At 35.0% G+C, this 26781-nt stretch overlaps 1 protein-coding gene across 1 annotated transcript; it reads right to left on the bottom strand.

The window, feature by feature from the left end:
- Positions 1-2453: 2453 nt before the first annotated feature.
- LOC129033810 (arylacetamide deacetylase-like) lies at positions 2454-19590 on the bottom strand. The gene is given in 7 exon segments (XM_054482845.1): positions 2454-2575; positions 2578-2850; positions 2853-3042; positions 9887-10058; positions 14326-14395; positions 16428-16650; positions 19453-19590. Coding segments are annotated over 7 exon segments (1188 nt in total).
- Positions 19591-26781: the final 7191 nt, after the last annotated feature.

Here is a 26781-nt window from a genome sequence, read left to right as displayed (position 1 = left end):
CGGATCATCAGAAAAGAACAAGTCATAAAAATCAGAGTCCATGTTGCTGGCTGTATTATCTGTATAGATTTTGAAATCCTCAATTGTAATATTGGAGATATTACATTGTGGATATTGGAATGACAACAATAATGGATTTGGGTATTAGAGTGACAATGAGCTTAAATCTAAAATGCTTGAGACAGGAGAGCCAGTGACTCAGAGGTAAGCAGATGACTACAAAATGGAAGAGAGATTGGTGATCTAGTCTGCTACAATAATTCAGAAGGCTGTAGGAGAGGGAACAGCCTGGGAGCAGCAATGAGCAAGGAAGACATCTACTGCACATTAAAATCCTGTAGTATGAATAATGTGGAAGAAAAAAATAGAAGAAGCATGATCCTAAATTAAGTACTGAATCTGAGTTGAAAATTGATGGAAAACACTGACAAAAGCTTGAGGGTGTCACTCATAATGAATCATGAGTCTCAGACAGCACAGTGGAATTTCTAGGAATTGGGGAGGGACTATGGAAAAAACAGAATAAGGTACAGGGAATGACTTTACAGGGATTAGGGTGTGGGAGATGAGGGTGACTTGGGAGTGATGATAGATGTAGAGAGGGATAAAAAACAATTAGTAAGAGCCAGGCCTGGTGACTTAGAATACAAAAAGCCGGTTGGTAAGGTAGGGGACACTCATAATTATTTATCCTATTTTACTTTGAGAAAACCAAAGATAGGCACCACGATGGATATTTATACCAGAAATTGAATCTGTAGGTAAATAATTAAAGAATGTTACATTGCTGTTGCTATCATTCCCTCACTCTATTGCATCTTCGTTTTGGCAGGAGTCTTGGGAAAACATGGTATAACTAATACCAATTCATTTCATCATTATTGTTTATGTTGCTTTAATAAGGTTTTTTGTATCATAACTCATGTCTATATTTAAATGTATCTTCCTACCCCAAATTAAGACTATGTTCCAAACCAGGGAACATAGTTTATTTTGATTTATGGGCACCTGGTTTGAGGGAGGTAAAGGAATAGGGCATAGAGATCCAAATTAAAAAAAAAAAAAACAGACAAATGCTTTCTTCAACTAATTGAGTACACAAATATTACTGTGATGCTCCATTGGGAGCTGTAGGTATAATTCATTTATACATCCATTCCGTGCATTATATGACCCCAAATATTTCTATATATTATTCACACATAATTTTAATCACTTACCCTAAGGAATTTGTGGCCTACTTCTTACTGCCTATCTACTACTTACATGATTTTACTGAATATTAGTTTTATTCGGAATGATGTGCTCAGATTAAAAAAAAATGACTCCTCAGGCAACCTTAACAGCTGAGGCTGATCACATGAGATATAATTCCGTAGAATGACATATAAAAATGTATATGTATATGTATATGTATATGTATATGTATATGTATATGTATATGTATTGAGTGGGGCTTCCAGAAATGCTATTGTTTTTCCTGATATAACAGACAAAAATGGAAGTGTGTGATTTGCCCCACTGTCCCCACCAGTGCTTCCTGCCTGTCAACAGCTGAGCAGGAAAATAAAGAAAGCTTGGTTTCCAGTGGCTGTGAGGAAATTCTATGCTGGCTGTCAGCTGCCATCCTCAGTGCACTTCCAAAACGATCAAACCTTACATACCATATGATCACTACGGCTTATTCTTTGTGGTCTTTCCCCCATACGGTGCCTATATGGACATAAGAACTTTCAGAGATTTAAGTTTTTCAATTTGGTTGTATCATTTCTTCCATGTCTTAAGCTTCGCTCACCACTATAAGCCACTGCCACATGTGGAGCTACTGCCTTATGCTGGCTCCGTGCCTACCTCAACCTCCGTAATTTCTCACACAATTAGAGCTGCCTTTCCCTAAAATAACTGAAAGATCATTTGCATTAATGTTGGTATCCTAGTACAGGAAGAGGTCTGTATTAAGAAGCAAATTTTACAGTGATAGGCAAACAGCGTTATATTGAGGCAAATGCTTTTTAAAAGAGATGGCACATATTTCATATCAGTTCTCACAGGGAAGCATTTTAAGTCTCTAAATTCATGCTGACTAAAACTGGCATTTTACAAACCAGATGTGTTTGTTTAAAACTTTCTTCTCATCTGTAATACTATTAGGCAATCAAAAAACTGTAGCTGTAAACTAGAGATTTAACAAGTGAGTAATGGTAGCAGAAGAAAATTCTGTGAAGAAAGTATCTTCACAGAAGTGAGTGAATAACAGGATAATAAATAAAATGGAGAAGAATTTGCTAGCGGTCCAGAAATAAAAACAAAACCAAAACCCACTATGGCTATGAGGACCTTACAAAGGTCACAGATGATAAAGACCAATTCAAACATCAACCCTTTGAGTTTCACTAATTTGTTTCCTGTTCTGAGCCTTATACATTTTAAATAAACCATTGCTTACATTTTTACTATAGATTTTCACTTAGCCAACTCATATACCGATCTTCTATTCCATACCCAATTTTAAGCCCATTATAGGAAAGTGCTCCATGGAATCCATCTTCACTGTGGTTATGTGTCACTTGAACTCAGAGTTCTACAGTCGTGTGATGTACATGAGTCCATCATCTCTTAAGATGTCATATTGACAGGTGATGATATAGGACAGGGGTAAACCATGCAACTTGTCATCAGCCAACAAAGGGGCTGCCCTCACATCTAAGAACCCTGGATATTTTTTTAGCCAGCTCAGAACTACCATGGGTTGGAATATAACAAAGTGGCCTCTCTCAAACTTCTCAGTGAGCAAGGAACTCCAATTAACAAATCCGAACAGATGGTTTGATTTCATTGGTACATGTTGAAGAACATGACTTTTTCAAGTGATCTGTCTGTGGTAAAGTATTCACTCCAGAACTTGACCATGAATGGTTTGGACAGAACTAGAGAGTCTAGGTTTTTCTGATATGATAGTAAATCCATGTCAAGAGTCTGAAGGGCAGGATATATTAAAGACTGAAGCTTGAGTTTGATCTTGACATCTGGGTCTTCTATGAGCTGAAAAACAATTAAAAATAAGTTTCTTGAATAAATAATTTTCATTTGAAAACATTTTTATTTAAAAACAATATATTGATGTGAGATTAACTAAGATTCTCAACAAGATAATCAGAAACAACAAAAATATATCTCAGGAACTTTCCCATTTTCAATATTATAGGAATCTATAATTTAATACTATTAATGTAAGCAAAATGATTTGTGCTATTTTTTTCATTGGTGGGGAAAGAGACCATCTAATCTGTGATTAAAAAGCAAAATCTCAGTCTGGACATGGTGGCTCATGCCTGTAATCTCAGCCCTTTGGGAGGCCAAGGTGGGTGAATCACCTGAGGTCAGGAGCTCGATACCAGCCTTGGCCAACATGGTGAAACCCTGTCTCTACTAAAAATAGAAAAATTAGCCGGCATGGTGGCACATGCCTGTAATCCCAGCTACTGGGGAGGCTGAGGCAGGAGAATTGCTTGAACCCAGGAGGCAGAGGTTGCAGTGAGCCGAGATTGTGCCACTGCATTCCAGCCTAGGCAACTGCACTCCAGCCTGGGCAACAAAGCAAGACTCAGTCTCCAAAAAAAAGGATCAAATAACTAAGAATTCTAATTTGGCTCTAACACTGAACAAATTAGTTCTGAGTAATTCCCATAGTCCCTCTGTGAAACATGTGGGTCAGATTCACTCGTTTTCTAAATGGGAGTATTTCAAGTGTGTTCTTTCTCTTCATGCTGCAATCATCTGTATAATTATCTTTTTTAATTTCTATAGGGCAGTGGTATCCTAATTAGAAAATAACTCTCTCAGGTGTTATGTGGGAGATTGGGAGCCATAAATACAAAAATATTTATTAAAGTTGAGCAAGAACATATTAGGATTCTCAGTCCTGCTATAAAAATCTAATTCATTTTAATTTTAATGTTTTAAATATTCAAATTATAGTGGTGTTAAGACAAATATTATCTATAAATCAACATGCACATTTTCAGGGTGTGCTAAATGTTTCCTGTTAACGGGGTACTAAGTTAGGGGAGTAGAGACCAGCAATTTGAGTTTTAAGAATGACTTCAAGTGATTCTGATGCAAGCTAAACTTTGGGATCCACTGGTATAGGTCATAAATAGTGATTATTGAAGCTACATGCATTTGGATGCTTCTCAGATCGAAGTTTAATGGGTAAATTGGAAGTCTATTTCTGAAAACAAGCAACAGCATTTTCTATATAGTGTTGAAGAAAGTACAGCACGCTGACATTCTTTCTTTAACATAAATATAACACTTGCCAAAAATAAAAAATAAAATAAAATATGCACATACAGCAGCAAAACCAAATAGCAGTAAATTTTATTTTATTACATTTAAAACAAAGTTAATAACAGGAACCACTTAGTAAAATAAAATATTTATAAGTCCATTAGAATATTTTTTATGTAAAAATAATTTCTGAATTTAAATAATCAGTTTAGTGTTATAGCTCAAGTAAGATTGCCACACACATTCCATTTAGCTCAATATCTAGTATGAAAGATGCTGTTTACATTACTAGAGGTGTGGTAAATAATTAAGTAGGTAGCTAATAGGTGGCTGATTTTAGATAAGGAAAAACACAAAAATATTTTATGTTTTACCAATAAATTCAATTTTACAGGTAACTAAATCTTTGAACGTGCAGTTATTTTATTAATCTGTCTTTTATTGTTAAATAAAATAAACATAGAAAATAAAGCACATAGGCTGGGCACGGTGGCTCACGCCTGTAATCCCAGTACTTTGGGAGGCCAAGGCAGGTGGATCACGAGGTCAAGAGATCGAGACCATCCTGGCCAACATGGTGAAACCCCGTCTCCATTAAAAATACAAAAGTTAGCTGGGCATAGTGGCGCATGCCTGTAGTCCCAGCTACTTGTGAGGCTGAGGCAGGAGAATTGCTTGAACCCGGGAGGCGGAAGTTGCAGTGAGCCGAGATGGCACCACAGAACTCCAGCCTGGCGACAGAGCGAGACTCCGTCAAAAAAAAAAAAAAAAAGAAAAGAAAAGAAAATAAAGCACATAGCTTCATAAAACAGAAATGCAAAATACAACAAATATTTGTAAGGTTCAGGGAGTTCACCATATGCCCTGAATTGATCATTTACCTTTCTTCCCTCCCAGAAATCACCACTCTTTATTTTATGGTATTTAACATTGCAAGTTTCTTTAGAATTATACCACCTGTGCGCATTTTTAATCCACGTAGCTTATCTGGTTAAGGAAATTCTATCTATTCCTAGTTAACCAATAATGATAACAATTATTGTGACTTTTCCCAAATTCTTTTTCTGCATCTAGTGAGATACTATATGATTTTGCTTCTGTAATTTACTAATATGAGGAAAATTAACTGATTTTTATAAAATACAGTTTCCTTCCATTATTAGCAACTTGATAATATTTTGTTCATGTTGCTAATATCTTAGTTTTATGCGTGTTATTGGTTCATTGTTTTATTCCTGAAATTAATTTGCTCTTGTTTCCTGAAAACAATCTGCTCTTGCTTGATTGGTTATAAAAAATATGCTTCTCTGAAAATAAATCAGAGAATATACACTGTTTTCCTATCCTCTGGCATACTTCATGTTTATTTGGAATTATTTCATCTTTGAATGTTTAATGTGTATTACCAATGAGGTTTTCTACTGGTACTGTATTTTGAGTATCTCTTATTCAAAATGCCTGGGACAAAAATGTTTCAGATTTCTGTTTTTTTTTAAATTTTATTTTGGAATATTTGTATCATACCTACTAGTTCAGCATCCCCAATCCAAAAAATTAATATCCAAAATGCTCTAGTTAGTATTTTCTTTGAGTGTCATATTGCTGCTCATAACGTTTTACATTCTGGAGCATTTTGAATTTTGAATTTTCAAGTTAGGGATATTCAACCTGTACTGATTTAATTATTTTAGTCATTATTAAATGGCTCAGATTTTTATTTCTCGTGTCTATCTGGTGAGTTATATTTTTCTTGGAATTTGATTATTTAAATATGTTTCCATTTTGTTTTAAGTGAGAAGTTTTTCAAGATACCCCTTTTAAGACTTACAGTGTACATTATTAACTTATTAAAGGCTAATTCTTTTTTATTTCTGAAGGTTCTACATACAATCTTACCCCTTTTTCAATTCTGTCATTAATCTCTGTTTCTCTCTGCTTGTCTTTCTAGAGATTTTACTATTTTATTCATCTTTTCAAAGTATTAAGTTTTTGCTTTTCATTCATACTACTGAAGTTTGTTAGGAATATCATAATTTCTGATATTATCATTATTACTATCTCCCTTGTATTTTTAGGGACTTCTGTTCTTTTTTTAAAAGAATTATTGAGTCAGATACATACTTTTAGCCTTTCTTATTATCTAATATATGCTTTTAAGGATATACAAATTCCTATAAATATTGCTGTAAATGTGGAGAACATTTAAAAGATATAAAAGCATCATAGCCCAGTACTTCATCCATTTAAAAAAAAATCCTTGTGTGCTTGCTTGTTCTTCTGTTCTTTATACATCCATTACATGAAATGTGTTGTTGTTATTCCAGCAGTCTTTCAGCTTACTATTATTGTTGTCTGCTTATTCTTTTAATTATTGAAAGAGGTACCCTTAAATTTCTTGCTGTAATTGTGGACTTGTGTATTTTTCCCTGCACTTCTGTTAATATTTTCTTCATTTATTTTAAGGCCATATTATTAAATCCACGCAGATTTAGGGTGTTGTATTTTCTTGGTAATTTAAACTTTTTCTGTAATGATGTAACCTTCTTTTTTAAGCTAGCAATATCTTTAAATGTGTTTTTATGGTATGTATTTTCCACCCATTTACTTTCAAATGTTCTGCTTATGTCTTTAATGTGCCATTTATAAACTACATATGATCAGAAATTGTTTATTCAGCTACTCTGACAAACTTGGTTTTACAACCAGATCATTTAGGTCACTTATATTTAATCTAATTATTAAAGTGTTTGGTTTCAACCTACTACTTCGTTTTATTATCCTTTTTTTTTCTATTTTTGCCTACTTTCATATTAACCTTTCAATTATTGTATTTTTTCCTCTAACAGTTTAGAAATTATACAGTTTCTATACTTTAAATTGTTGTCCTCAGTGTTACAATGTGCTATTTATTAACTTCTCAAAGGCTAATGAACATATAAAATGCCAATTCTAACTTTTTATCTCCTTTAGGATAATAAAAAGAGTTTATAAGACTTAAAGTCCTTCCCACTCCTCTTATAGCTCCCTTTTTTCTTATATTTTAATTTTATATATGTTATTTTAAACTATCCAAGCTTATTAAGGTTTCTCTACATCTTATCACATTCTTGCCCTTTGCTTCTTCCTACATCTTAACCTTTTATCTGTGTTTTCATTTTGTCTAAAATGCTTTATTTAAAGTATCTTTCAATTTGTCCTATTAAGGACAGCAAGCTGTCTTCGTTCTCATTTATCTAAATATGTCTCTGTTTCTCCTTTATTCTTAAATAATATCTTTGTGAGGCATAAAGTTAGGTTGGCCGTCATGTCATGTTTGTTCTGTACATTAATATTATCATTCCACTGGCCTAGAGCTTACATTGTTGCTGTTGAGAAGTAAGCTTTTAGTATAACTGGTACTTCTGTAAAGGTACATTATACACACACACACACACACACACACACACACATATATATAAAATATTTTTTTTTTGAGATGGGATTTTGCTCTTGTCACCCAGGTTGGAGTGCAGTGACATGATCTTGGCTCACTGCAACCTCTGCCTCCCGAGTTTAAGAGAGTCTTCTGCCTCAACCTCCCAAGTAGCTGAGATTACAGGCACCCACCACCATGCCTGGCTATTTTTTTGTATTTTTGGTAGAGACATGGTTTCACCATGTTGGTCAGGCTGGTCTTGAACTCCTGACCTAAGGTGATCCACCCACCTTGGCCTCCCAAAGTGCTGGGATTACAGGCGTGAGCCACCGCACCCAGCCTACTGTTATATTTTTAAATATCTCTTTCTCCCATTCTCTTACCTCTCTTTTTGGTATAACATTTAAAGCACTATTGGATTTTCAGACTGTATCTACTATATCTTGAATCTTCTTTTTTGTGTTATTTATCTTTTTGGCTCTTCAAGCTTCATTTTGCCTAGTTACATGAGTTGATATGACCCATCTTTCCCATCTTTCAATTTACAAATGATCTCTTCAGCTGTGTAAAATTACTTATGCCATTTTTAAGGTTTTAATTTTTATAAGTTTATTATTTTGTTTTAGAATTTGTTTTTTTTAAAAACCTCGAATTTTCTGCTGAAATTTGTAACCCTCATTTTGAATTCATTGAAGAAAGTAGGACAGTTGTTTCATGTTGTATGGCTGATAGCTCTAATATCTAAATTTTGTAGAGTATTTCTATTGTCTGCTGATTCAACTTGCTTTCCTTCATTGTTTCTTGCTTACTTGTTTGCCCAAGTATATTTTATAGTGTTTTGGGAATTCAATTTCACAAGGTATTTGCAAGAATAATTTAAAGACTATGATGGTACTGTATTTCTCCAGCAATGTCTTTTATGTATTTCAGTCAATCACACAGTAGTAATTACCACTCATACTACCTTAATTTAATTTAAATTCAAAGCTTGAGGTTCCTCTAGCCATCTGGATGATGTGCAGCAAGGCTTTAAATGGAAGTGTGTTTTGTTTTACATCAGGTTCACTTTGACTCTGAGAGTATATTTCTACAGGGCATCACTTAAAGAGGGGAGTGATTTATGAGTGTACTCATATCTGCAAGGATTTGAATGTATAACCCTGAGAAACTTCCAAAGCTCATCTTGGTTTAATTGTTTCCTTTTGACTATGCCTTTAGGGCAAAGAGGATGCTGAGTGGTAGAATTATTTTTTGTGAAGTTTTCTCTCTTTAGTCTTTTAAAATTTTTGGCCTAGAACTTTTCTATATCTTATTAGCCCTTTACAAGATATTTTAGCTAGATTTTTAATAATTATGGATCAGAATTAACTGGTTCATCATTTTAGAAGTCTAAACTCCATAAGAGGAAAGGCTTATTATGTAATATAATAAAAATAAATTGATGCTTGAAGAGATTAGGTGGCTTGTCTAAGGTCACAGCTGGACATTGCTTCAGCTCCAATAATCTGTGTCTCCTGATGGATTAATTGTACTGCACTAGGGGGCCTCTCAGAGCAACAGTGTGTAGGCAATATAGAGTTCAATTTTGGGGAAGTTGCATGTATCTGTTCTATAGTATATTAGAATGAATCACAAAATTTGTATTTTTCCTTTGGCTAGAAATCAGAAAAAGGTTATCGTGAATGTACCAATAACCAAAATGTATACATTTCCAAAGTATATAAAATAAATAATAAAATCAGCAAAAACAATATTTTTTGCACAGTAAATTTAGATGTGACATTTATTATCAAAGTCAGTTATTCAAGTGCAGAATCAGTTATTAAACTATAGACATTAATTTGCAAAGTTTATGTAATTATTTTTCTCTATAGAAACATTGCTTCTAAGACATCACTGCCTGGTTTATTATGTCAAAAAAAAACAGTAACAAAAACAATTTTATCCATAATATAGTAGGCTAGTTATAATTATGGAATACTTTAAATTGACAACTCATTGGTGTGCAATTTTAGCTAAATGTCATATAAATAGTGTGAATAATATATGAAAAGTATAATTCCTTCTGCAAGTATATGGTATCTATGAATCTGCTAACATTTTTTTTCTAAAAATTTTATCTGAAATAAATATATTTAAGCATAGGATATTTAAGAAATAAAACAATTCTGAGCATCATACCTGTTGGGTCACTGCTGCAGCTAAATTTCCACCAGCAGTGTCTCCAGAAATGCCAATTCTTTTAGGCTCTGTACCATATTTTTCAAGAATATCTTCGCATAACAACCATCTTAGTGCATTATATACATCTTCAAATTGATTTGGAAAATGATATTTAGGTGCTATTCTGTAGCTGTGGGCAAAATAACAATTTTTAATTCAACTATTTTAAATTAAAAAGTATATGATTTTCTGCTCACTCTAACCCTAAAATCCAAAGTAATTTTTCCTTTACCAAACCTGATATTTTGGGTCATCACAAATCCAAAAACAGATTTCATCCTTATGATGATGCCCTATATGAAAACTTTTACAAAGGTCATTTACACAAGTAAATTCATTAATACAAAACTTGGATTAGGTTTAAGGAAAAAACAAACACAAGCAGGTGTTACATTTCCCTAGATAAATTTCTTCCAGAATGTTTTTTTCTGTGATCATTATACTTTGGTGGTAACCAATAAATGGTAAGCAAATCTTCAGAACTGTTAGATTCTACTTTAATCTAATGTTCAGTTGGCATATGGTCACTGCTGTATTTTTTCATATGGGTTCTTCATTTTTCTTTTTTTTTATTATTATACTTTAAGTTTTAGGGTACATGTGCACAATGTGAGGTTAGTTACATATGTATACATGTGCCATGCTGGTGTGTCACATACATTAACTCGTCATTTAGCATTAGGTATATCTCCTAATGATATCCCTCCCCACTCCCCGCACCCCACAACAGTTCCCAGAGTGTGATGTTCCTCTTCCTGTGTCCATGTGTTCTCATTGTTCAGTTCCCATCTATGAGTGAGAACATGCGGTGTTTGGTTTTTTGTCCTTGTGATAGTTTACTGAGAATGATGATTTCCAATTTCATCCATGTCCCTACAAAGGACATGAACTCATCATTTTTTATGGCTGCATAGTATTCCATGGTGTATATGTGCCACATTTTCTTAATCCAGTCTATCATTGTTGGACATTTGGGTTGGTTCCAAGTCTTTGCTATTGTGAATAGTGCCACAATAAACATATGTATGCATGTGTCTTTATAGCAGCATGATTTGTAGTCCTTTGGGTATATACCCAGTAATGGGATGGCTGAGTCAAATGGTATTTCTAGTTCTAGATCCCTGAGGAATCGCCACACTGACTTCTACAATGGTTGAACTAGTTTACAGTCCCACCAACAGTGTAAAAGTGTTCCTATTTATCCACATCCTCTCCAGCACCTGTTGTTTCCTGACTTTTTAATGATTGCCATTCTAACTGGTGTGAGATGGTATCTCATTGTGGTTTTGATTTGCATTTCTCTGATGGCCAGTGATGGTGAGCATTTTTTCATGTGTCTTTTGGCTGCATAAATGTCTTCTTTTGAGAAATGTCTGTTCATATCCTTTGCCCACTTTTTGATGGGGTTGTTTGTTTTTTTCTTGTAAATTTGTTTGAGTTCATCGTAGATTCTGGATATTAGCCCTTTGTTAGGTGAGTAGGTTGTGAAAGTTTTCTCCCATTTTGTAGGTTGCCCGTTCACTCTGATAGTAGTTTCTTTTGCTGTGCAGAAGCTCTTTAGTTTCATTAGATCCCATTTGTCAGTTTTGGCTTTTGTTGCCATTGCTTTTGGTGTTTTAGACATGAAGTCCTTGCCCATGCCTATGTCCTGAATGGTAATGCCTAGGTTTTCTTCTAGGGTTTTTATGGTTTTAGGTCTAACATTTAAGTCTTTAATCCATCTTGAATTGATTTTTGTATAAGGTGTAAGGAAGGGATCCAGTTTCAGCTTTCTAGATATGGCTAGCCAGTTTTCCCAGCACCATTTATTAAATAGGGAATCCTTTCCCCATTGCTTGTTTTCTTAGGTTTGTCAAAGATCAGATAGTTGTAGATATGCGGCGTTATTTCTGAGGGCTCTGTTCTGTTCCATTGATCTATATCTCTGTTTTAGTACCAGTACCATAAAGATGTTCTTTGAAACCAACGAGAACAAAGACACAACATACCAGAATCTCTGGGACACATTCAAAGCAGTGTGTAGAGGGAAATTTATAGCACTAAATGCCCACAAGAGAAAGCAGGAAAGATCCAAAATTGACACCCTAACATCACAATTAAAAGAACTAGAAAAGCAAGAGCAAACACATTCAAAAGCTAGCAGAAGGCAAGAAATAACTAAAATCAGAGCAGAACTGAAGGAAATAGAGACCAAAAAAATCCTTCAAAAAATTAACGAATCCAGGAGTTGGTTTTTTTTAAAGGATCAACAAAATTGATAGACTGCTAGCAAGACTAATAAAGAAGAAAAGAGAGAAGAATCAAATAGATGCAATAAAAAATGATAAAGGGGATATCACCACCGATCCCACAGAAATACAAACTACCATCAGAGAATACTACAAACACCTCTATGCAAATAAACTAGAAAATCCAGAAAAAATGGATAAATTCCTCAACACATACACTCTCCCAAGACTAAACCAGGAAGAAGTTGAATCTCTGAATAGACCAATAACAGGATCTGAAATTGTGGCAATAATCAATAGCTTATCAACCAACAAAAGTCCAGGACCAGACGGATTCACAGCCGAATTCTACGAGAGGTACAAGGAGGAACTGGTACCATTCTTTCTGAAACTATTCCAATCAATAGAAAAAGAGGGAATCCTCCCTAACTCATTGTATGAGGCCAGCATCATCCTGATACCAAAGCCGGGTAGAGACACAACCAGAAAAGAGAATTTTAGACCAATATCCTTGATGAACATTGATGCAAAAATCCTCAATGAAATACTGGCAAACCGAATCCAGCAGCACATCAAAAAGCTTATCCACCATGATCAAGTGGGCTTCATCCCTGGGATGTAAGGCTGGTTCAATATACGCAAATCAATAAATGTAATCCAGCATATAAACAGAACCAAAGACAAAAACCACATGATTATCTCAATAGATGCAGAAAAGGCCTTTGACAAAATTCACCAATCTTCATGCTAAAAACTCTCAAAAAATTAGGTATTGATGGGACGTATGTCAAAATAATAAGAGCTATCTATGACAAACCCACAGCCAATATCATACTGAATGGGCAAAAACTGGAAGCATTCCCTTTGAAAACTGGCACAAGACAGGGATGCCCTCTCTCACCACTCCTATTCAACATAGTGTTAGAAGTTCTGGCCAGGGCAATTAGGCAGGAGAAAGAAATAAAGGGTATTCAATTAGGAAAAGAGGAAGTCAAATTGTCCCTGTTTGTAGACGACATGATTGTATATCTAGAAAACCCCATTGTCTCAGCCCAAAATCTCCTTAAGCTGATAAGCAACTTCAGCAAAGTCTCAGGATACAAAATCAGTGTACAAAATCACAAGCATTGTTATACACCAATAACAGACAAACAGAGAGGCAAATCATGAGTGAACTCCCATTCACAATTGCTTCAAAGAGAATAAAATACTTAGGAATCCAACTTACAAGGGACGTGAAGGACCTCTTCAAAGAGAACTACAAACCACTGCTCAATGAAATAAAAGAGGATACAAACAAATGGAAGAACATTCCATGCTCATGGTTAGGAAGAATCAATATCGTGAAAATGGCCATACTGCCCAAGGTAATTTATAGATTCAATGCCATCCCCATCAAGCTACCAATGACTTTCTTCACAGAATTGGAAAAAACTACTTTCAAGTTCATATGGATCCAAGAAAGAGCCCGCATCGCCAAGTCAATCCTAAGCCAAAAGAACAAAGCTGGAGGCATCATGCTACCTGACTTCAAACTATACTACAAGGGCTCTTCATTTTTCTACTCATTTTTATTGGGTCCATTTTCCAGTAATTACTGATCTAGAATGCTTTTTGAGAATAGATTTTGCTTGTGTTCCCTTGTGCAATATGGTGGCTAATTGCTTTTAGTGAAGGATTTTACTCTGACATACCTTGTAGTACCTTTGCTTTATCATCTAATCCTCAAAACAACCCTATTATTTACAAAATATTATATGATTCCCAGTTTAAAGATGAGGAAACTAAGCTAAAGAGATCACATTCAACTTGTACAAAGTCGCAGAATTAATTTTAGAACCCAGATTTGAACCTGATTCTCTGATTTCAAAGCCCTCATTCTTATTAACTCTGCTAGTGAAAACTAGGCTGGAAATCCAGCAGAAGTAATTTGTCCATAAGATCCAATAGTTTAATTGTATTCTAATTATTTCTAAACTTCCTGTTTCTGATTCCTGTTTGATCTGATTTATTATTTCCTGTGTCTGTTCCTGTAATGCTCAACCTCATTTTCTCTATGCTCACTCTCTCAATTTCTTGGCATAACCAAAGAAAGACCAAAAAAAGCTGAGAGCATTTTCCTATATAAAGCATTTGGCCAAAACCCAAACAAACCAAGAGTGCTCTTACTTGGTTGATACAACAACAGCATCAAGTCTATCAGCTGTTCGTCTTGACAGAAAGTCATAATTAAACAAAGCTGAAATTAAAAAAAAAAAAAGCAGCCAAATGAATTGATGAGTGTTTTTTTCCAACAGAAAACCTACTAGTACACCTTGTTCCTCACTGATATACTCTAGAGAAAATATTTCTAATATTTTATCGTAATTATAGAACATGAATTCTTCCCAGTGTTCCTTTTCATGAGCATTGTCAGCTTTTTCATCCATTCCTACATTTTTACACTGGATCGTTTAAGCCAATTTTGTCTCCTCAAGATTAATCTCCTTCATTTAGCAGGTGTTAGGTCTTGAAAGTACAAACACATATATATTAACTCCAACTTTAAGGAAGTCACAGTCTGCTGGAGACAGGGGTAGGGAGGACAGGCATACAAACCAAAAGCAATAATGCAAAATAATAGTTTCTTTAATGGAGTACAGAAAATGCTCTTTGGAAATCAAATTAGACTTCACAGAAACTCCCAGAGAAAGATAGAGAAGAGCAAACAGGAAGTAGAGAGAGCTAAGACTTGAATTAGGTATTCATATTTTCTTTGTAGACAAGAAAGAATGTGTTTTCTTCTGTTTTGTTGTTTTGTTTTGTTTTGGTATGTGATGGATTGGGGATGGGTCACACTTGTTTGCTATGGGGCTTGGGCAAATGCTTCCTTTTCCAGATAAGAAAATTGTTAAAAGATAAATAGAATTTGGTAGTAACAAGTGTCAGGAGAAATCATACAGTGGTGAAGGAGAAGTAACAGGATATGAGGTTCTTACAAAGCCTATTTCTTGGGGGCCATGGAAAGAGGAGTAGATATTATTATCTTGTGATGTTTCCAAAATTAGGTGCTGAGTATTCTTGACATGTCAAATACACACTAAGTCTTAAGTTTTTATTTAACCTTTACTATAAAAAGTCATGCTCATATTTTTGATTGGAATACATATTTTTATGTTTTCTTTAATATTGAAATAGAAAGTATCAGACAAATGTTATTTTTTTCTGAGTTTATTCTTATTTAATTCCTTTACTTTAGTAAACATATTTTCATTCTTCACTGATACTTTGATGTAAAAGTTTTCAAAGAAATGCTTTGGGCAGAAGAGACTCATGGAAACTGGTATGTCATACTCAGGTTTTGTGTTAGAAACATCACTGCATTGTTAAGTGATGACTTTACTATCTGAATTTAGAGAAAATGATAGAATCACTCCATTTACTACTCCAATTTACATTCCCAATCTACATCGATACCCATCAGCACCTATTTTTCTTCTGTCACAAATGAAGATATGCCCCTCCTCCTGTGTTTTGCCAATTCTTCCCAACTGCATTGAATCCAATTTGCTTCCACATTCTCTAGGTCAGATAAACCCCCATCCCTTCCTCTAGCTACCACTCCCCACGTTTCTCCAATGTACCTCAATTTACCACCATCTTAACTTCAGCTTATAATCATGTTCATAGACCTCCCATACATAATTATAAAATATATATAATAGAAAACATATAATATAAAATATATTTATATACAAATAAAATAATTTTAGATTCTATAGCAAATAAAATTATATATAAAATATAAATATATAAATACACGAGTGCATTAAACAAAATATATGTGATATAATATGAAATCAAAATAAAATACCCCTATTCAACTCTATTTTTTTAATCTAACGCCTTCTTTCTCATTTCCTTAATATTTAAGCCTATAAAAAGACTAGAGTTACCATTTCTATTTCCTCATATTTAATCCACTGTTCAACTCACCTCATTGTTTTCTACTGCAACTTTCTATCAAATCTGCAATTAATAATAAATGTCTAAGTGCGTGAAACATGTTCTCTTCTTACCTGAGATTTGCTACAGCTTTTGGTATTTATTATGCCCTCTTTCAGAATGAGATTTAAAATAGTTCTTTTAAATCTACATAGCTCCAAATAAATAAATTTTGGACAGCTGAAGTGTTTTGTTATCTGACATGTGTGTCTTGATATGATGGAGTCAACATTTCAGTAAAATGTGTTTTATATGATAAACTAAAACTTTTAACATGGAACACATACCAGCATCCCCCATACACCAACCACCACCGTGAATATAAACTAAGTCCCTTCTTAGTATCTCTGACTTTAGTGTTGGCATGTATACACGGACAGGAATATTACTGAAAGTTGTCTCCATCATGGTGACATTTTCATCAGATGTACGTGGGACTTCTTGAAAGCTCACAAAGAACATTGCAGTATTCATAAAATGATTGATTCCCAAGAGTTCAACTAACAAAGCCTAAAAGGAGATATAGGAAAAAAAGTACTAGTTTACAGATATCAAATGCCAGCGTTGCTTATGAACACAGAACTACACATAGGTATTCCCAATGGTCCTGTTTCGTAGTCTCACAGGTGAATCTGAACGGCGCAGTTGGAAATACTGGAGGTTTAGTGGTGTTGCCACATAGTTGCCTTAGGTTAAAAAAAAGTAAAGAATTACTGAGGAATTACAACTTGATAGATTCCATGCTAGACAGTTTGAGTTACAAAGATAAGTAAGACAAATTCTCTTTTCTAAAGAAGCTCAGATTCAAGAAGCAAAAACAAATGTATTAGCTATTACAAAACAACATCACTGCATATCTCATAGATACGTACAAAGAACTTTGGTAGTGGTCAGTGGGTCAACTAGCTGCCTGGATGAGAAGTGAAAAGGAGTGGGTGAGCTCTGATATGAGTACTGAAAGGGGAGTAGAGTTCGGCCAAAGGGGAAAATCTCATGCTAGGCCAAAGCAATCACCACAAGGACACTTCTGTTGTAATCAGAGAAATGCATGTAGTTTGGTAAAGCAATAAAGATGTCTGTACAAGGATCCATGAAAGAAAAGAGACCTCCAGAGGTGAATATGAGCCAAATCCTAATGGACCTATAATGTTGGGATTCCAAGGATGAGAAAGACTTGCTTTCCTATCTTAAGTTGGAAACGTGGATTAAAGTGCTGGGTGATCAAACAGCTAGCTGAACCTCTTTCCTATTAATGCAAATTAAATAAGTACAAAAGAAATAACAAAATTGTCTATTTTCAACACTAAATTGTCCCCACCCTATTCCTGAAGAGGAAGTCAGGAAATAGCAGTTCCCAGAACTCCTTGGTAGAACTCAGAAAAGGAATAAGGCAAAAAAGACAAATAACTTCAGAAATAAAACCAAGGTAAAGAAACTCAAGGTATTATATAAGATAGAAACGAAAAAGCAAACACAAGGAAGTGAAATGTAAAAAGAGACTAAGCACTTTCAAAGAGAAATGTCATTATTTTAGTATATAAATATATATATACACAAAATAAATACAAATAATAAAGCAAAACAATGACCCAAAATAAATATTTTTATAAATAATTCCAGAATAACTTTTTAAAAATAAGACTTGAAGCTATATTCCAGGGAAACTGACCCAAGTCCAGTAACAACATACACTGGACCACTTAACAAGTTTGAACTGAGTGAGTCTACTTACACACAGATTTTTAAAAATTAAACTTGAGGATGAAAAATATAATATATGTGGTATGCAAAACCCGTACATACAGAGGACCAACTCTATATGCTAATAAAATGACTAGAAAATTAAATAACTAATAGAAAATGAAAATGTGGGGCTGAATGTAGTGGCTGATGCCTGTAGTCCCAGCATGTTGGAGGCAAAGGTTTGGGGGATTGCTTGAGGCCAGGAGTTTAAAACTAGCCTGGGCAACAGAACAAGACCCCATCTCTACAAAAAATGTTTAAAAAAATAGCTAAGCATGGTGGCATGTGCCTATGGCCCTAACTGCTCAGGAGGCCAAGTAGTGAGAGGATCACTTGAGCCCAGGAGTTCCAGGCTGCAGTAAGCTATGAGCACCACTGCACTCCACCCTGGGCAACAGAGAGATCAAGAACCTGTCTTTAAAACAAACAAACAAACAAAAACCATAAAGAGGGCCGGGCATGGTGGCTCATGCCTGTAATCCCAGCACTTTGGGAGGTCGAGGTGGGTGGGTCACCTGAGGTCGGGGGGTTCAAGACCAGCATGGCCAACATGGCGAAACTCCGTCTCTACTAAAAATAGAAAAATGCGCTGGGTGCGGTGGCGCACGCCTGTAATCCCAGCTACTTGGGAGGCTGAGGCAGGAGAATCACTTGAACCCAGGAGACAGAGGTTGCAATGAGCTGAGATTGGAGCACTGCACTCCAGCCTGGGCAATAGAGCAAGACTCTGTCTCTAAAAAAAAAAATAAAAATAGAAAAAACAAACAAACAAAAACCTTGAGAATAAGGCATGTATCCTACTTATTCAGAGCTGCATTAAATGCCAGTAGAGAATGTTGAAACACCTAAAAAATATATGCAAGGAAACAGAGTGTGAGCCAAGCGTTAAATATCCAGGCTAAGTGTCCTGGCGTTATCTTTTTCTTTTGCTACAAGAAGGCAATTTGCTACAGAGAAGTTTCCAGGAAATCATGAATGGCTTCATATCCAAGTAGTTAGCCTCACTAGAAAAAAACCACAGGTCTCCGAGGGCCAGTGTGGACACTGGGGGCAGCCAGCCAGGGAGCTGCCCTGTTGCCTCAGCGGCTCACTCTCCTTCAACTGAGAATCATGCTGTGTTCAATTTCCCTTGACCCTTTGACAGAATATTTCAGTGAGAATGCATTTTCATGCCTGAATCCAAGATTGTTGTGTAGAATTTTCTATAACTAATCACAGTGCTGCTCAATTCTACCTTTTCTGAAGTTTATACTTCATAAATGCTTCATTCTGTCAGTATTCACGCCATGAAAATCACAGTAAGATTAATTGTTTTTCTCAGCCAGCATATTTCATTTTCTAATATTTAAAATTAAAATTACTTGAATACTTCCTTCATACTTATTCTGTTAGGGATTTGTGTTAAAGAACAAAGTTTTTTTTTTTTTTTTTAAGGTTTGAAAATCGTCAAGCAAACTTTAAGAGCAAAATTTCCAAGACAGCAGAAAGTTTTAAAAATAATATAGCTGGTAATTATTTTCTCCTGATTAAACTTAAATATTCACAGAGACAATGAAATTCTGAACTTACCAAATTTGTTACCATTTTCACAGGTGTAGCTATCCACACCAGTTGCCAGAGTTCCTCAATATTATCTGAGAGAGGAATGTAAACATAATATGCCCCAAGGACCCCTGCAATCAGAAACAAAATAGTCTTTCTTCCCATGATGTTTCCCTTCTGCTCTTTCTACTTTGGCAACACAGCAAATACATGTTTGAAACATGCAGTGGCTGAATTTTCATTGTTTTAAGCCCTGCCATAAAGTGTTACATAACTTCCTGAGTACAAATTCCACTGTTCAGTTTTTCATTTCATGGGCAGACCCTAAATAAATATACTTAGCAGAAATACAAAGGTGAGCTCTGAGAAACAATCAGCACTTATTTTCTGCAAGTTCTGTCAAATCCAACAGCCTTATTACGTTGCTAGGCAGTTAGTAAACAAACATTTAATGCACAATTACTAAGAGCTGAATACTTTATTTTTAAAAAGGCCATGTGACAGTGCAGGAAACCCAGTGTATGTCTCAAATAACAAACCTTAGAGTAAGGAAGAACAAACAGAATTTTTTCGTTGTTGTTATGTTTTGTTTTGTTTTTTTGAGATGAGAATCTCGCTCTGTCGCCCAGGCTGGAGTGCAGTGGCACGATCTCCACTCACTGCAACCTCCGCTTCAAGGGTTCAAGCAATTCTCCTGCCTCGGCCTCTCAAGTAGCTGAGATTACAGGTGCACACCACCACGCCTGGCTAATTTTTGTATTTTTAATAGAGATGGGGTTTCACCATGTTGGCCAGGCTGGTCTCGAACTCCTGACCTCAGGTGATCCACATGCCTAGGCCTCTAAAACTCCTGGGATTACAGGTGTGAGCCACTGCGCCTGGCCCAAACAGAATATTTTAAAACTTACAATCATGGTGGAAGGGGAAACCGGCACAACATCACATGGTGGAGCAGTAGAGAGAGCAAATGAAGGGAGAGGTGCTACACACTTTCAAACAACAAGATCTCATGAGAACTCTATCACAAGAACAGCATGGGGTAAGTCAGCCTCATGATACAATCACTTCCCACCAGGACCCTCCTTTAATATGAGATTTCGGTGGGGACACAGAGCCAAACCATATCAATATCTAAACCTAGAAACTGTATAATAAAAATACAATATTACAATCCTTTGGGACCACCATCAATATGTGCAGTCTTTCACTGACCAAAACATTGCTATGGGTGCATGAGTGAATGTAGATGCAGATATATGTATGTGTAAAACAGGAAACATATTGTGGAAATTGGCTCATGTGATTGGAGAGGTGTAGTAGTTCCACTGTCATCTTCAAGCTGGAGAACCAGGAAAGCCGATAATGTAATTCAGCCTGAGTCTGAGGCCTGAGAACCAATGCTGTAACTCCCAACCTAAGTCTGAAGTTGTTATTAACCTCTGCATTTCTATCTTTTTAAATTTGAGGATAATTGCTTTATGGCCAAGAATTTAAAAAAAAATGTTTCATGTGTACTTTAAAAGAATGTGTATTATGACATTATTTGGTATGGATTCAATTTGTGTAAATTATGTCAGTTGTATTAATTGTTATTGAAACTTTTTTTCTTACTTAATTTTTGTGTTTTTCTATCAGTTACTGAAAAAATGAGTTAAAATCTTCTACATAGGTTCTCAGCTTTTGAAAATCCCCAAATCTCCTTACAAGAACTCACAGAGAAACAAATAAAACAAAACCAAAAACCTATGGACAACATAATATGAAGAAAAATATGAGGCAAAAATATAACAACAAACCAACTTCCAAGTATCTATGTTGGAAATAATTTGCCAACAACTACAAGGCCTGTGTGGTATAAGCTTCCCTATGTGCAGGTGGAAGCAGAGGAAAGCAACGAAGTATTTGACAGAATAAGAATTAACCAACAAATATTCACCTGAAATTGTGGTTACAAATCTGAGAAAACAGTTGAAACTGGCTGGGGTTTGCATAGTCTTATGCTGTGTAAGCTATCTGCAGTGTGACCTGAAGGGGTTGGAACAGGCTGGGCCCTACTGTCCCTCAACACTAATCAATCGAAAGTTCTTCCAGGGAAGAACCCCACACTGAGAAGAAACTAAGAATCTAAATTAAGCGGGAAATGGGGAAAGAAGCGGATTAAATTGTGGGAATAAAATGGAAAAGTTACTAATAGAAAATATACAAAATCATGGTTCCTTTCTAAGGAACTAACTTCTAAGTTAATGAATTTCCTGTGAAAACGAGCCTCAGAAATAACTGAGGTTAAATATCATTCAGAGTTATTATAATAGCAAACATAATAAGCAAAATAACCTCTTTATAGACAATTAAAGCCCACAAAGCAGAGGAAAACTATATCCTAATGTTTTAAAATTAGCCAAAGTCATTAACACAATAACCTGCAATGTGAAAGAACATCATAAACCAGAATTATGAAAACTCAGAAATTAGTCAATAACACAATAAATAACCCCCTGAACAAATGAAAGAACAAACAAACAACACCATTTCAAAAATAAAGACTAGACCAAAATGGACACAAAGGAGAATAAAAATTATATAAAGCTACAAGGAATACAGAAAATCTCATAGGGGAAATACAGCGTGAAAATTAGATAGAAGTTTCAAATAAAAGGAAGTTAATGGCTACATACTCTATGATTCATTTTATGAAATCCGGAAAAAGGTAAATTTACAGAAAAAATGGATCAGTAGTTTCTGTGGGGCTGAGGGCAAAAAAAGAGTTTGACTACAAGGGAGAAATAGGAGAAAATGTTTTCAAGCTACGAAGCTGTTCTGTGCCTCAATTATGGTGAAATTTACATGATGGTATACATTCTTCAAAACACACAGGATTGTATACCAAATATGGTGAACTTTATAGTATATAAACATATAAGTGAATGCAAAAAGAAATTAGGATCAAAATTAGAATGACTTTTAAAAAAACAGCAAATGATGAAGACAGGGAAAGAACATCCAACATAGATAGAATGATATTTTACATGAAAGAAAAACCAAAGCAAGGGAATGGAACAATTATTAAAAACTATATTTCAAGATATTCCTGAAATCTTAAAAAAATTAAGATTTGAAACTACATATTAATCAGGTAAACAACATAACTGAGAAAAAATTTAAAGCATAGTAGCCAATACTGACATATTCTATTAATAGTAAGATTATTAGACTTAAAAAATGCCTTGCACAGGCCAGGCTCAGTGGCTCACACCTGTAATCCCAACACTTTCGGGGGCTGAAGCCAATGAGTCATGAGGTCATGAGTTGGAGACCAACCAGGCCAACATGGTGAAGCCCTGTCTCTACTAAAAATATAAAAATTAGCCAGGCGTGGTGGCACACGCCTGTAATCCCAGCTACTTAGAAGGCTGAGACAGGAGAATCATTTGAACCCGGGAGGCGGAGGTTGCAGTGAGCTGAGATCGTGCCACTGCGCTCCACCCTAGGACAGAGCGAGACTCTGTCTTAAACAAAAAAAAAATCCCTTGCACATAAAAAAAAAAAAAAAACCGAATAACTTATATAATAGAAGAAAGAAAAATCTGATTGTCTTCAGATGTTATATAGCAATTTTTAGACCAAAAGGAAATTTTATATATAACTACATCTCGACACATTGATATAAATAAATAATTTAATAAATAAAGAAATGAAAGAGAAGAGACAAGTCTTCCTTACGGAAGAATTCCGAACAATTTATGTAGCTCTTACCCTATAGGAGATAAAGTTTAGTTTTCCCTGCTCCTTGAGTGTGGGCTGAACTTAATGAGTTGCTTCTAAGGAATACGGAAAGATGGAGGAAAAAGTAATTTTATAGTAGAGACTCCTGGGAAAAACTGCCTTGGCCAAATGAATAAGGTTAATATCATCAGTTATGAGTCATGGTGATAGCATTGTTTTCCCTGATGTGATATGAAAAGGTCATTGCTCCTATGGGGTCTTCCATTCAAACCCATGATCCAGACTGATTATGAGAAAACATAAGACAAATACAAATTGAGGGACATTTCACAAAATACATGATGAGTACTCCTCAAAACTATGAAGTCATGAAAAATAAGCAAACACTGAGAAATTGTCATAGACCAGAGAAGTCTAAACAGATGTGACAAATAGAAACAATGGGTCATCCTAGATTAAATTCTTGAATTGAACTAGGCCATGACTGGAAAAAATATTGAAATTTTTGAAAAAGTCTGGAGTTTAGTTAACAGTAATATACCAATGTTGTTTTCTTATTTTTGGCAAATGTATTATGGTTATGCAATATGTTAACAATAGGGGAAATGGGTGAAAGTAATACAGAAATTCTCTATACCATCTGTGCAATTTTTCTGAAAATCTAAATATTATTTCAAAATAAAAAGTTTATTTTTACAAAATGGGGAGCAAATGGAGAGAACACATGCAAAACATTTTAAACTATTTTCAATAATCACACTGCTGGACGTATTGGTATGTAATTCTAAAAATGACTTCTGTGTAATGTGTGATAAAGCAGGTGAAAAAACAATATAATTCTGTTGTCTCCAGTGTATATGAGAAGCAGGAATCTTAGTGTGAAGAAAAGAAGATACAGATATAAGATAAAAAGGTTGATAAACTCATTTGAATTGGAAATAGTATGAATTCAAGAGATATGAGTGATAATAGTCATCACTTCCTATTTACAATTTCAACAGAAAATTGTTTTGTGATTCATTATTTATGATAACCCTTTCCATTGTGCTTGGTCATTTCACCTTCATCAATGTGAAGGAATTTTAATCTATTCATGTTTCCTCAGATTTATATACATTAGGACCAGCTATTAATTTTATCATGCCTTTTCCTTAATTGGTTCATTCATATGGTTCTTCTCTATTAATTCCTTTTTTTTTTAAGTTTGTGCTCTGTTAAATCTATAAATTTTATGATGTAATAAACTATATTGATATATATTCTGGTACTGAGTCACTATGGTAAGCCTGCCTGCTCAAACTGTATTTTCTTTTGATACATTGCTGGATTGCTTCCTAAAAAGAATTGGAATGTTTTTATTGTTTTTCTGTCACTTGCAATAATTTCAATTACAGTAGAATTAATTAGTTTTAAATAACTCATGCTATTCTGATAAAACTCATATTACTATGAATCCATCTGTTGCTGATGCCTTCTCCAGTGATGTATTACTAATTAATTTTCCAATTTTTCTCAGCTTTATAAATTAAGGGAAGGTCGGTTTTTTTGCAGCTATGGTGATTTTTTTCCAGTAATTACTTGTTGTTGTTGTTTTTTTTAACTTTTAGGTTCAAGGGTACATGTGCAGGTTTATTACATAGCTAAACTCATGTCACAAGGGTCTGTTGTACAGATTATTTCATCAGTCAGGTACTAAGCCTAGTACTCAATTGTTATTTTTCTGCTTCTCTCTCTCCTTCCACCCTCCACCCTTAAGTAGGCTCCAGTGTCTGTTATTTCCTTCTTTGTGTCCATGAGTTCTCATCATTTAGCTCTCACTTATAAGTGAGTACACACAGCATTTGGTTTTCTGTTTCTGCATTAGTTAGCTAAGGATAATGGCCTCCAGCTCTATCCATGTTCCCACAAAAGACATGATCTCATTCTTTTTTATGGCTGCATAGTATTCCATGGTATATATGTACCACATTTTCTGTATCCATTCTGTCATTGGTGGACATTTAGGTTGATTCCATGACTTTGCTATTGTGAATAGTGCTGCAATAAACATTCACATGCATATGTCTTTATGGTAGAATGGTTTATATTCCTCTGGGTATATACTCAGTTATGGGATTGCTGGGTCAAATAATAGTTCTGTTTTTAGCTTGTTAAGGAATCTCCACACTGATTTCCACAATGGTTGAACTAATGTACACTCCCAACAACAATATAGAAGCATTCCCTTTTCTCTGCAACCTCACCAGCATCTGTTATTTTTTTTTTTGACTTCTTAATAATAGCCATTCTGACTGGCATGAGATGATATTTCATTGTGGTTTTGATTTGCATTTCTCTAATGATCAGTGATATTAAGCTTTTTTTATATGCTTTTTGGCCACATGTATGTCTTCTTTTGAGAAGTGGTATCTGTTCATATCCTTTGCCCACTTTTTAATGGGGTTATTTATTTTCCTCTTGTAAATTTAAGTTTCTTATAGTGCTGGATATTAGACCTTTGTCAGATGCATAGTATGCAAATATTTTCTCTCATTCTGTAGATTGTCTGTTTACTCTGTTGATAGTTTCTGTGCAGAAACTCTTAAGTTTAATTAGATGCCATTTGTCAGTTTTTGCATTTGTCGCGTTTGCTGTTGGCATCTTCATCGTGAAATTTTTGCCTGTTCCTATGTCCCGAATGGTATTGCCTAGGTTGTCTTCAAGGGTTTTTATAGTTTTGGGTTTAACATTTAAGTCTTTAATCAATCTTGAGTTGATGTTTATATATGGTGTAAGAAAGGGTTTCAGTTTCAATCTTCTGGATATGGTTAGCCAGTTATTTCAGCACCATTTTATTAAATAGGGAGTCATTTCCCCATTGCTTGTTTTTGTCAGCTTTGTTGAAGATCAGTTGGTCACAAGTGTGAAGCAGAATTGTTTCATTGGTCTGTGTGTCTGTTTTTGTACCAGTACCATGCTGTTTGAGCCATCTGTGACAAACCCACACCCAACACCATACTGAAAGGGCAAAAGCTGGAAGCATTCCCCTTGAAAACTGGCAGAAGAAAAGGATGCCCTCTCTCACCACCTATTCAGCAGAGTATGGGAAGTCCTGGCCAGAGCAATCAGGCAAGAGAAATAAATAAAGGACATCCAAATAGGAAGAGAGGAAGTCAGATTATTCCTGTTTGCAGATGACATAATTCTATATCTAGAAAACCCCATAATCTTGGCCCAAAGCTCCTTCAGTTGATAAACAACTTCAGCAAAGTTATAGGATACAAAATAAATGTACAAAAATCACTAGCATTCCTATACACCAACAACAGCAAAGCTAAGAGCCAAATCAGGAATACAATCCCATTCACAATTGCCACAAAAAGAATAAAATACCTTGGAACACAGCTAACAGGGGAGGTGAAAGATCTCTGCAATGGAAATTACAAAACACTGCTCAAAGAAATCAGAGATGACACAAACAAGTGGAAAAACAGCCCATGCTCATGGATAGGAAGAATTAATATTAAAATGGCCCTACTGCTTAAAGCAATGTACAGATTGAATGCTATTCCTATCAAACTACCAATAACATTCTTTGCAGAACTAGAAAAAACAGTTTTAAAATTCATTTGAAACCAAAAAAGAGTCTGAATA

The sequence above is a fragment of the Pongo pygmaeus genome, chromosome 2 (genome assembly GCF_028885625.2).
Source record: "Pongo pygmaeus isolate AG05252 chromosome 2, NHGRI_mPonPyg2-v2.0_pri, whole genome shotgun sequence".
NCBI lineage: Eukaryota > Metazoa > Chordata > Mammalia > Primates > Hominidae > Pongo > Pongo pygmaeus.
The sequence above is the reverse complement of the archived record's forward strand: the minus strand, read 5'-3'. Positions and strand labels throughout refer to the sequence as shown.